This window comes from Salminus brasiliensis, chromosome 1 (genome assembly GCF_030463535.1).
Source record: "Salminus brasiliensis chromosome 1, fSalBra1.hap2, whole genome shotgun sequence".
Taxonomy (NCBI): Eukaryota; Metazoa; Chordata; class Actinopteri; order Characiformes; family Bryconidae; genus Salminus; species Salminus brasiliensis.
The window spans coordinates 14,294,548-14,306,849 of record NC_132878.1 but is presented as its reverse complement, the minus strand read 5'-3'; the positions used below and the strand labels follow the sequence as shown (position 1 = coordinate 14,306,849).

At 38.5% G+C, this 12,302-nt stretch overlaps 1 protein-coding gene across 1 annotated transcript; it reads left to right on the top strand.

The window, feature by feature from the left end:
• Positions 1-374: 374 nt before the first annotated feature.
• ndor1 (NADPH dependent diflavin oxidoreductase 1) lies at positions 375-12,245 on the top strand. The gene is made up of 15 exons (XM_072692812.1): positions 375-453; positions 2,255-2,396; positions 2,847-2,924; positions 3,582-3,679; positions 3,932-4,030; positions 4,233-4,334; positions 5,510-5,713; positions 5,868-5,995; positions 7,422-7,639; positions 8,463-8,570; positions 8,659-8,773; positions 8,992-9,138; positions 10,215-10,333; positions 11,365-11,459; positions 11,690-12,245. Exons 2-15 carry the CDS (start codon positions 2,262-2,264, stop codon positions 11,832-11,834), a joined length of 1,791 nt encoding a protein of 596 aa, XP_072548913.1. The 5' UTR covers positions 375-453; positions 2,255-2,261; the 3' UTR covers positions 11,835-12,245.
• The last annotated feature ends 57 nt before the right edge of the window (positions 12,246-12,302 follow it).

The following is a 12,302-nucleotide window of genomic DNA, read 5'->3' as shown; positions in this document are numbered from 1 at the left end:
TAAATAAAATAATAACATTAATTAAAATATTATAGTAGCAGCGTTGTCACCTTTTACTAGCTAACGGGCAAAAAGTTCATCAAGAATTGACCAATATGGCACAAAAATGTCAAGTCACACTATTTGTTTGTGTGTGAAAGCGACGATAATTAACTTCTTAATTAGTTAATTAGTTCTTAATCACTTCTTAGTGGTTCTTAGTATTGTGAAGCTAAACCGACTGTTTCGAAAATGTCCTAAGCTGGCAAGAGACAAATTACTGGACTGAAGTAGTGCTAACTATATTTGTACTCGAAGAGTCCGCCATTTTTCAAACATAGGGAATAGTGAGCAAGGTGGCATCCCCTCACACTATTGGAACGCACCCTGTGAGTTAGAGGCGACTCGGTCATGCGGTAATTTCAGGACTAGTTATTTTACACTATCAGCGGTAAGAGCTGCTCTACGAAAAAGGTAGGCTATTATTCATATTGCATAAAACGATCCCGTTGTCTAAACTGTGAGGTTGTTTCACAGACGTACAGCTTAATGTAGACATAACTAGCTACATGTCTGAGCTAAATAAGCTGTCCAATCTACATAGAAATGTCTAGCTGCTTCCAAATATACGTACGACTGGTGAATAGTGGCTGTGTTAAACATGGCACCTTGATTTGCAAAAGTATTGGGACACCTGCTCATTCTTTGTTTCTACCAAAATCAAGGGCATGCTTATGCTGCCTTTGTTGGAGTACCTGTATCTACTGTCCAGGGAAGAAGACTTTCTACTAGATTCTGGAGCACTGCTGTGAGGATTTGATTGCATTCAGGATGTTAGATGATCATCACCCCACCTCAACTCCCCAACTCATCCCAAAAGTATTGGATGGAGCACCATCCATCATTCCAGAGAATACAGATCCACTGCTCCACAGCTCAATGCTGGAGGGGGAGAGGGGTGGTTATGCACATCTGGGTGCAACTTAAAGTAGCTGAATGCATTTGTTAGAAGAGGTGTCCACAAACATTTGGACATTTTCTTTTGGGGGGAATATGGACTTCTGCTGTTGTTTCTCTGGGGAGGCTTAGTTGTAACACTGCCTTACCTATCTGACCCTGTACTGTGGGCTGGCTAACTCTTACTGTCATTGTTTAGGCCTATATGCTTTATCATACTGTGATACATTTTATTATTGTTGTCAGGCCAGCGTTAACGCGCCCTCTCCCGGGGCGATCACGAGCCACCGCCTACAGACCCAAATAAGGACTTCCATTTCACTTCCGGATAGCGGTTCATTTGTGTTCATTCTCTGTTCATGTGTTGCACCTGGGACTGGGAGTATTTAAGGAGCTCCACTACGGCCACTCAAGGCCGTGAATTAAATCTCCAGGAATCTCCTTGACGCTCCGTGATTCCTCATGCGTTGGTGGCGTGTTCAGGTTGGCAAGAGTTCTCAGTGTTATTCTAGAGGCAAGCGAGGTACGTTGGCCTCGTTTTTTAGTCAGGCAGCTGGTTCCCCAGCTACCTCTGTTTGCACACAGAGCGCGGCTCTGCCCTGAGTTTGTATCTGCACTTTCTGCCCAAACTAGGCTAGAGGCTTTATGTTTAGTCCCCCTTTTAGTTCACCTCCTCGATATTCACCCGTTAAGCTCCCAAGCTCCTCCCAGTCCCAGGTTCGTTGTGTTCGCCCTTTTGGTTTCCACATTTGTTTTGTGTTCACTGTTTTGCTACACCTTGCTGCATTTAGCTGTACACGCCATGACAATATGCTTTTCTAAAGATATTGTAAGTGCATAATAAACACTGCTCAGCAGTTTCATTACAAACACTGTAATTACACAGGTTTAATTAGATGAAGTGCAGCAGATGTTGAATATAAATTACTGTATTCAGTACAGGAGAGTAGGCAGTTTTTTTTAATCTTTTCCTACTGATGTATTTAGTCTGTGATTACATGTACTATGATAAATATCCATATTGTGAATTGTGAAAATGTCTTTAAATATCATGTTATAGTATTTTTACCATATTGCCCAGCCCTAATATTTTCCTTGTACATGCGTTTTGTACATTTGTTATAACGTATATTGTATTTGTTAGTCTTCCTTTATTTAAAACTTGCAGAACAGTGAAATTGTTTACCTATTTTTTAATCACTTGAATATGCAAATTAAGTTAAGCCAACTTGCCCATATCTGTGTCTCCTTGAATTGATCACAGTGTTTTTTACACGTGGTCACTGCAGATATAACAGTGTATGTTTGCTTGCTTTAGTTCCAGAATGTCGACCCATACGCTTCTGGTTTTATATGGGAGCCAGACAGGCACGGCTCAGGACATGGCCGAGAGAATTGGGCGGCAGGCCCAGAGAAGGCGGATAGTAGTGCGAGTGCAACCTCTGGACAGTTACAGTGTGGTTAGTATATATCTTACACCATACACCAAAATGTAATTGATTAGCCAGGACATTATTGATATCCAATGTTGGCATCCTTACTTTTGCTCTGTGAGGAACTAATAATGCTAATGTACTGTAAAGTAACAGAAAAAAATAATGAAAGATAATTAACATCTCAAATCGTGTCAAGTTGTTAAGGAATCTCCAGTAGACAATTGTGTGGTTGTAACAAACAGTAAGTGCAGCTTGTCTAGACATCTAGCCATGCCTAATCTTGGACTAAATTCCACTGCCAGTAGAGATTTTCCATTGGAAACGTCTTTTAGTTTAGGCTTAGGATTAACTAAAAAAAGACTACTGAAATGTAAAGGCATGCGTCCATCTTAAGAACCTGAATGGAAATCAGTTGTTCTGCTAAAAAACTGTAGTAAATGTTCATGTGTCTTGTCATATATCTGTGTGGTTTAGGCAAATCTGATATCGGAGACTCTTGTGGTGTTTGTTTGCGCCACCACAGGGCAAGGTGACCCTCCAGACAACATGAAGGTAAGGCATTATTAATGTTGCTCATTCATTCATTGTTTCTTAAAATGAGTTTAACTTGCTTTTGTTGGAGTAACTCTCTCTACTGTCCAGGGAAGACTTTCTACTAGATTTTAAAACACTGCTATTAGGGTTTGATTGCATCAGCAACGAGAACGTTAGTCAGATCAGATCAGGATGTTGGATGATCACCACCCCTCCTCATCCCCAACTCCCCAACTCATCACTAAAGTACTGGATGGAGCTCCATTAACCAAAACTCCAGAGAACACAGTTCTACTGCTCCACAGCTCAATGCTGGGGGACTCCATACCCCTCTGGACCACGCCTGGTGTTTGGCATGGTGCCAGTAGGTTCATGTTTATCTGCACCTGAGAGTCCTATTCTATTGGCAGTACTACTCTACAGGGACCAGGCAAGCTGTGTCAGCAATGGGTGCAGCCGAAAGTAGCTGCATGCATTCATTTAAGGGGGTGTCCACAAACATTTGAACTTGTAGTGCATGACCACTCAAGAGGTTCAAAAGCAAACATAAAGTTTATTAATTGTTAATAATTAAAAAGAAAGAAGAGAAGGAGGAAACTATGAAATGAAAATGACTTGCTGTTTTAGACCACACTACGCAAAACATAGAATATGGTCTCTTTCTGTGTTCTGCAGAATTTCTGGAGGTTTCTGTTCAGGAAGTCTTTGCCTGCTGGTTCTCTTTGTCGCTTGGACTATGCAGTGCTTGGCCTGGGGGACTCGTCTTATCCTAAGTAAGGTCTTCCATTGCATTAATTACCATTTTCAAGTAGTTTGCTAGTCTTCATTATTTCATCATTTCAGCTGCCTTACCTTCAGTTCAAATATTATGAGCCTTAATTGCAGAAACAGACACAATTATATTAATAAAATCTTTAAATGGTCTGAGAGATTTGCACTCAAACAGCGTAAAATACTATTATGAAGGCTTACAATAGAGCTGTAGTATGTTGTGTTTAGATCTTTGGATGTCTATCACTTTCTAGGTTCAACTTCGTGGCTAAGAAGCTCTATAAGCGACTGCTTCAGCTTGGTGCTAATGCCCTGCTTCCTGTGGGCCTGGCTGATGATCAGCATGATCTAGGGTAAGTATCTGTGGTTTTGGCAAAGTACTCTTGGATACTGATCAGAGAGCAGTGCTTTACCTGCTCACAGCCTGGACAAACTGGTTGTGTAGCAGAAGAGTGCTATTAAGTGCATTATAAGAGCTATATTTTCATATTCATTTTACAGCATACATTCAACTTAGCTAATAAAATATCATGCAATATATTTCATTTCTTTTAGACCGGATGGAGTGACTGACCCTTGGTTGATTTCGTTCTGGCAGAAAACTTTGTCCCTGTATCCCATTCCTCCTGGATTAAGTCCACTCCGTGAGGAAGATCTGTGAGTTCAGCTTTCAGCTATTCTACTGTGTGAAGTGGAAAAATTACCTCCAGCAGTCTTTTTGTCATGGCACAATAAAGGTCACCATAATAAAACCGATGTACTGACCTGTCATAGCTGTCATAGTCTTAGCCTACATGCATTTGAATGCAAAGAAAACTGCTGTAAGTATCTTGTACCTAGAAACTAGAAAAGTGCATTTCCTGAAGAAAAAAAAACAGCTAAAGCGTTTCTCAGGTGGTTGCTATAGTGTTGCTAGGTGGTTGCTATAGTGTTGCTAGGTGGTTGCTAAAGGGTTGCTAGGCGGTTGCTCTTCTGTTTCAAGTGGTTCCTTGATCTGTTCTGTTTCAAGTGGTTCATCTTGCTTAGTGTTGCTAGGTAGTTGTTGTGGTGTCCAAGCACCATTGCTAGGGTGCTTACATGTTGCTAGGTGATTGCAGTGGCATCTCTTATGGCTGTCATTGTACTCCAGTTCGATCCTATGATGTTACCAGGTGGTTGTTGGGCAGTTAATTGGGTGCTGTTATCTAGTTGTTATGCAGTATCTGGTGGTTGCTAAGCTGTTTTCTGGTTCTGTTTTTTGATACGTCTTTATGACACTACTTAACTAGCAATAAACTAACAACCACCTGAAATACCATAGCAACTACCCAACAATCTTCTTTAGCAGTTACCTTCCAAAATGCTCACAATCACTTGAAAAGTCATTGCAACAAACTTAGCACCCCACAGCAAACACCTGAAATAACATAGAATTGCAGTTACTTGGAACAGCATAGCAACTGCCTTGTAACTACTGAAACCACGTAAGACACCATAACAAATGACAAATAGCAACAACTTGAAACAGCATAACAACCACCTGACAACCTCACATCAGTCACTTAAAGATCATGGGCGTCTGATATGTGTGAAAATGAGGGAGTATATGTTCGTTATGGCTGATGTGTGTGTGTGTGTATGTCAAAGATGGCTAAGGTTATTATTATTGCCCATTTTCTTGCTTTTAACACATCACTTTTAAAAATGGTCTGTTCACTTGCTGCCTTTGACAGATGCCACTGTAGATGAGGATAATGTTTTTTTAGTTCACCTGTCAGTGGTCTTAATTTTATGCCTATATATACACACTCAGCGATGCAAGTAAAGAATATATGTGTGTGTATTTTGTGTAGTCTTCCACCTCGGTATGTATTCCACTTCCTCGATGACACCACAGGGAAGCCAGTGATGAAGCCCCTCCCACCTGATGACCAGATCCCACCCAGTTCAGCGCAACCTTTCCCAGCACGAATGGTGTCCAATCAGAGAGTAACAGACCCTTCTCATTTCCAGGATGTGAGGCATATTGACTTTGACATTACAGGCTCAAACATCCAGTAAGTACAGAAAGTACTGACCTTTTAAAAAGTATGTGTATATTATTTAGGTCCCAATAGGACGTTTTTGTTATAGATCTCTAACTGCAAGACTGTATGGGTTTCATGTTTAATTTATGAATGCAATTTCCTACATACAATGTGTGTCTGACAGGTACAGCGCAGGCGATGTTGTGATGATGAGGCCATGCAATTCTCCTGAAGACGTGGAGCAGTTTTGCCAGCTTCTCAGACTGGACCCTGACAGCTACTTCATACTTAACCCTGCTGACGGCAGCACAGGCGTGTGTTTCTGTTTGTGCATTCCATGACAACATGTGGTGTAGCTGGCATGTAGCCATGACATGTAGACAAGAAGTGCTACACATTACTCCTATTGCTAAATTTAGATTTTATGGTCAGAGGTAATCTTTCTATCTTGAGGAATGACGTTTGTGTTTGTAAGTGACCCTTAGCATGTAATTAGTGTGAACACACCTCGGCTCTAAAACCACCCGCATGCACACAAAAGCCAACACTGACCTGCTGCCCTGATGATAGGTCACCACAATGACGTATTTAATGTATTTATATGTGTTTGTAGTAGAGCTGCTTCCTGAAAGCTGACAAATCGAATCATCAGACCAGACCAGTTAGCTGAGATTGGGTTTTGTTTTATTTTTTTGTAAATCAAAAGACTTCAGTCTTTCAAAAATGCAAAAGGATTACATGTTAACAAAGAATTCTTAATAATGTGACTCAGATACATTTTAAATTTTGTTAGCTTCTTTGTTTTGCTGGAAAAAGAGACAAACATTTGCTTTTTCATCTTAAATATTTGAGTTTTGTTTGAATTTATTTGTTTATGTCTAAGATGTATTTGTATGTAAAATAATTCAAATCTTGATTCAATTTTTACATAAGTTAGTTTAGTTAGTTTAATTAATTAATTAATTAATTAATGTATTATTATTATTATTATTATTTATTGATTTTTTTTTATGTTTAAAGAGAAATAAAGAAGTAGGCTGATCCTGTCTGGAAAAAAAAGCTAAAAGAGCTTATATTAAACACAAATACATAGATGCTGTCTGTCTCAATATTCCACAAATCCCAATGGCCACCCGACATCATATGATGGTAATTAAAGTCGCCTGCAATCTTTCTTCACATGCAGCGTCTCTTTTACTGATTTTTAAGTGTTAATATGAGGAAAAAAGCAAATAGTTGAATCTCCATATTGATCGGCTAAAATTTTAAGTTGGGTATTGAATTCAAAACGATTAGGGGAAAAACTCACAAAGGCTTTACAAAATAAATAAATCAATGAACTTGTGATGAAGCCTAAGATAAACTTATTCTGATAATCACCAATATGTTCTTATTTGGGATTTGTGCAGTTTATGAGGTCAATGGGGTCCATTATTATTAGAGCAGAGCTGTGAACACTTCTGCAGTTTCTAAAAACATTATGAATCTAATGTAGACCTACAGTTAGGGAGTGGGCCTCGTTCACTAAAATCTTCTAAAGAACTTTTCTCAAGAGCAATTTTAAGAAATTTCTTTAGAAGATTTTAGTGAACGAGGCCCACTCCCTAACTGTAGGGGGGGCTCAATGACAGAGATGCTATTCTCCCTATAACAAGTCAGTGTTCTATAAATGATTTGGACGCTGTTTTGAAGCTATAGAAACCATGTAAAATGAACATATTGTCTTTGCCTCTCACAGCTCCGGTTCCTGCGCGCCTGCCTCAACCTTGTTCAGTCAGGTACTTGGTGGAGCAGTTTTTGGACATTGCTGCAGTTCCACGTCGCTCTTTCTTTGAGCTGCTCACCACCTTCGCTACCAATGAGCTAGAACGAGAGAAACTAGCCGAGTTCAGCTCAGCGCAAGGTCAGGATGAGCTGCACAGTTACTGCAACAGACCCCGTCGCACAGCCCTGGAGGTGAGGGTTTTCTGGAGGGCATTAGTGTTTCCAAGACCTTGAAGACATGATATTCTAGAACTCTAGACATTTTTGTTTTTGTCATTGTAATGCGTATTATTCAGAAACTACAGAAAATTATCGCTCAGGGTTTCAGCGTTTTGAATCAGGCAGTATTTACTATGCATATTTCAGTAGCTACTTTACATTATTTAGTATTTACAATAAATTATTTGGTTGATACATTGATAGATTTAGTATGTAAAATAAATGATTGAATAATTGCTTGAAATGGATGAGTTTACTACAAATTATTCAGAACCTACACTAAAGGATTCAGCCGCTGTTTTAAATGTCTCTACTATAAATGGTATAGAACCTACTATAAATTGTTCAGTATCAACACAATGATTCGGTACCTCCTATAAATGATTCAGTACATACCAAAAATGATTCAGTATCTACTATAAATGATACAGAAATAGCTGTAAATGATTCAGGATCTACTATGATTCAGTACGATCTATTGATAGTATGATCTATTATTCAGTACGTACTATGAAACTTCTATATAACATATGGTTTGAGGGTGAAAAATAACTAGTAGGCAAGTACATAATTCATTGCTGATGAATTGATCTGAAGGTGGTGGTTCAGTTGCAGTGAATTTGTAATTTAGGCAGGCATATTTATATTTGTAGTGGATATTTGAATCAAAAAGGCAGAGGCAATATGACTTACTTCTCTATAATAGTGAGCTGTGGTTTTGGACTGTTTTGGGTGCAAGCCTGTTAAACCATAATCCAGCTGTTCTCTGATGTTAACTTCTGTGTCTTTTCAATAGGTTCTGTCTGACTTCCCTCATACAACAGCTGAGCTAAGTGTGGACTATCTGCCAGATTTATTCCCTGAAATCCAGCCTCGCTCCTTCTCAATAGCGTCTTCCATTCTGGTAAGTTCAACTCCTTAGGTTGGAACCACTGGAATGTTCATTTAATATGCTTAAGTATGATTAATCCTCACCTAAACATGTTCTCCAGGCACACCCTAACCGGCTCCAGATTTTAGTGGCTGTGGTGAGGTATAAAACCAGACTTCATAAACCACGTAGAGGCCTTTGCTCTTCCTGGCTAGCATCTTTGGACCCCTCTCAGGGTAGGAATACTAATCACTCAGCAACATCATAGCAGCCACCTGGGGTACCTTTGTAACCATCTAAAATAAAGTGTATTATTATTATTATTATTATTAGTAGTAGTAGTAGTAGTCTGTATTATTATAATTATAGCACAAACAGACATGTTTGAGCTAATTTACTGCATCACTGCCTATTCATTTTAATGATCACATTCTAAGACATGTGTGATCTTTAGGTGAGGTCTGTGTGCCCTTGTGGGTGAAGAAGGGTAGCCTGAAGTTTCCCCAGGATCTTGACACCCCTGCAATAATGGTAGGCCCTGGGACAGGTGTTGCCCCATTCAGAGCAGCCATACAAGAGAGAATTGCTCAGAGTAAAACAGGTGAGTGTATATTTTTAATTACTTGTCAGATATATGAGTTCATAGACCTGATTAGTATTGTGTTTTTTATCTGTACTTTTGAGAGGAGATTTTAGCTTTACGTTGCTTCTGTACTGCATATGGTTATAGATAAAATTGCTTATCAATATCATAGAAATGCAGTATCATAGAATCCACATAAATACAAGCATACCAATTATAAGCAATTCATCCACCAAGCAGTGTAGTTTGTTTACAGTTGGCTGTATGCTACTATCAGACTTGTCCATAAGTATTTGGACAGTGACACAATTTTTGCAATGTTGCCTCTGTTTACCAGAACAATGGGTTTAAAATAAAATAAGCAACATGTGATTTAGGTGTAGACTTTCAGCTTTAATTCAGTGTGTTTAACAATTACCTGTAGAGGAATTCACAAGCTCAAAAGTAGTGAAACAATTGACTGATCGGTTTTATGGCCTGGTATAGCCTGTTCCCTTATTATAATGACCAGTTAAGTGAATTTATGGTCTGGAGTTGATTTTAGGTGTTGAATTTGCATTTGGTAGCTGTTTTAGCCCAAAGCAGCGTTGATGCAAGTGAAGTGGTCCACTTAACATTTGGTGTTGTCCATGGTTTTAGACTTAATTAACTTATTAATTGCATAATATTACATAATTATTTTATTTAATTATTTATCATTTATAGTAATTTGTCCAAGTACTTTGGGCGTAAGCCTGAGGAAACAGAAACTATGTCATGTAAAATGACTACAGTTCCTAAACAGTTATATTTTTTGTTAAACCTCTTGAATTAAAGCTGTAAATCTATGCTTTAATCAAATCGTGACTCATTTCAAATCCATTGAGGTGATGTACAGAGGCAAAATTACAAAAATAGTGTTGCTTTCCAAATTCTTCTGAAGCTGTCTGTCAATAAAGGTGACCTGACTTATGGTTTTATAGTAACATAACAGTGAAAGAGTACTTCATGAACATGGATACAATACAGCGCCATACAATTGCTGTGTGTGTGTGTACTGTTTATTTAAGTCATTTTAAGACATTTTCCCCAATATGTTCTTTTTGTTGCCACAGCTAATGTGCTGTTCTTCGGCTGCCGCTCAGAGACCAAAGATTTCTACTTTCACTCAGAATGGGAGGAAAGGGTTAAGGCTGGTCACATGACCCTGTTCACCGCATTCTCCAGGGACCAGGTCAGTAGGGTGTGGAAAATACACTATAATATGGAGTTAATACATAACGCTATACTAATCAGAATCACTGGAGGTGGGTATTTAAAGACCCAGCTGCAAAATAAGTAGCAATTTCACTAATGCAAGTCATAAACCAAGGATGGCCCGTTTGCGAGATTACTTTCTTAACTTCTTAAACTCTTTAGAACCACCGGTGTTTCCTAGCTTTTCTCCCCCGCTGTTTTGACTAAAAAATAACTCTGTATGCATTGCATTGCATGCAGTTATGGATTAGGAATCCTCAGGGTGTGATAAAAGTCTGGGAGCTTAAGGGGTTATGAAATAAAACGTATGGGAATGCATTGGTGAATTAGTATGGGAACTACTAATGTTAATATTGATTCAGTCAGAGAATTTAATTACTGCAACAATAGAAAGTATCTTTTTAGTTTAAGTTGAACTACTTACAGAAAAACTGGTTGAAGCTGATATATTCAGGAAGTATATGGTGTCACATTAATAATTGTTCAGGTTAATTTATTGGAGCATGTACTTTTTAAGTTGCCCAATAACAATGAGTAGTAAAACTGTTGTAAAGAAGTTGTTTATACAGTATATACATATATAAAATCTGACTAACAGCTAAATCTTATATCTGTTTATTACTGTGTTCTATTGGCTTTGTAGTCTGTAGTTTTATGCTGAGCTACACTGAAAATCAGAAACCCCCTGTTTATGGCCCCCAGTGTAAACTTCAACTGAAATAAAGAATGACTATGATTAATAATTTATCAAATGTATTTAAATGAAATCAGTTATTTTAAACTTAAAAATTGTGTTGTGCCCAGGGTAATTCCTGTCATTGTGTAGCATTTCAACTCAAGTTTACAATTTAGCCTAATAAGGCAGATTTCTTGATATACAGCTCTGGAATTTGTGTTTTTTTTTTTTGTGTTGTTTTAGGTAAACTCTTAACATGACTAGATAGGCCCTCTGCGAGTTGGCATTGAATGACCCTATTATTATTTTTTCATGCGTTCTGTTGTTTTTAGGAGGATAAAATCTATGTCCAGCACAGAGTAAAGGAGCAGGCCAAGCTTTTATGGGACCTGATTGCGAACAAGAATGCAGTCTTCTACATAGCAGGGTACTCAAAAAGTACTATTTAAGAGTTTACAGTCTGGTCCAAAAGTATTTGGACAGTCACATTGTTGGAATTTTGTACACCACCTCAAGGGATCTGAAATGAAACAGTTCTTAAGTTCTTAAGATTTAATTCAAGTTGTTTAAAGAAATCACCTTTATCTAGTTAAGCAGCCTTTTATAGTATGTACTCTTTGTATACATTGCATTAATGGTCTGTTTCATGGTCTCTAGGAACTCCAAGCAGATGCCTACAGGTGTATGTGATTCACTGAAAGAGGTTTTTCAGCAGGAGGGAGGCGTGACAGAGAGCCAGGCACAGGAAATGCTGGATGCAATGGAGAAAGTTGGTCGTTTTCAGAGCGAGACCTGGTCCTAATTGGCCTCTGTTTGCTTACTTAATATTTACTTCACACATGGCCTTCAGCAGGAAAGTAACACTGAACACAAGTCAGTTGTGTGCCATGCAGTTGAGGTCTGTGCATCTACCACTTGAACTGATAACAATCTGGAAAAAATGTAAAGATGGAAAAATACTGAGACTGTTATGGACTGAGCCTGACATTGTCAGTGGTTTTAGGTTGTAAGACCCATGAGCATTTTAAGGATTTGCCTTGGATTTTGTTTGAAGAGTGTTTAAAATTTGTCAGCCTAGTATTGTTGGAGATTTATGAATCCAAAACTGGACTATCAAAGGACCAAAGGGTGCAAAACCAAATTAATATGCATATATTGTTCCAATGTATATACACTGAATATTAGCCTTGAATAAACTTATGACTGAACTGGACATTGTTGTGCATTAGTGCTTACTGTAGGAAATGCTGGAAGCCATGGAGGAAGCTGG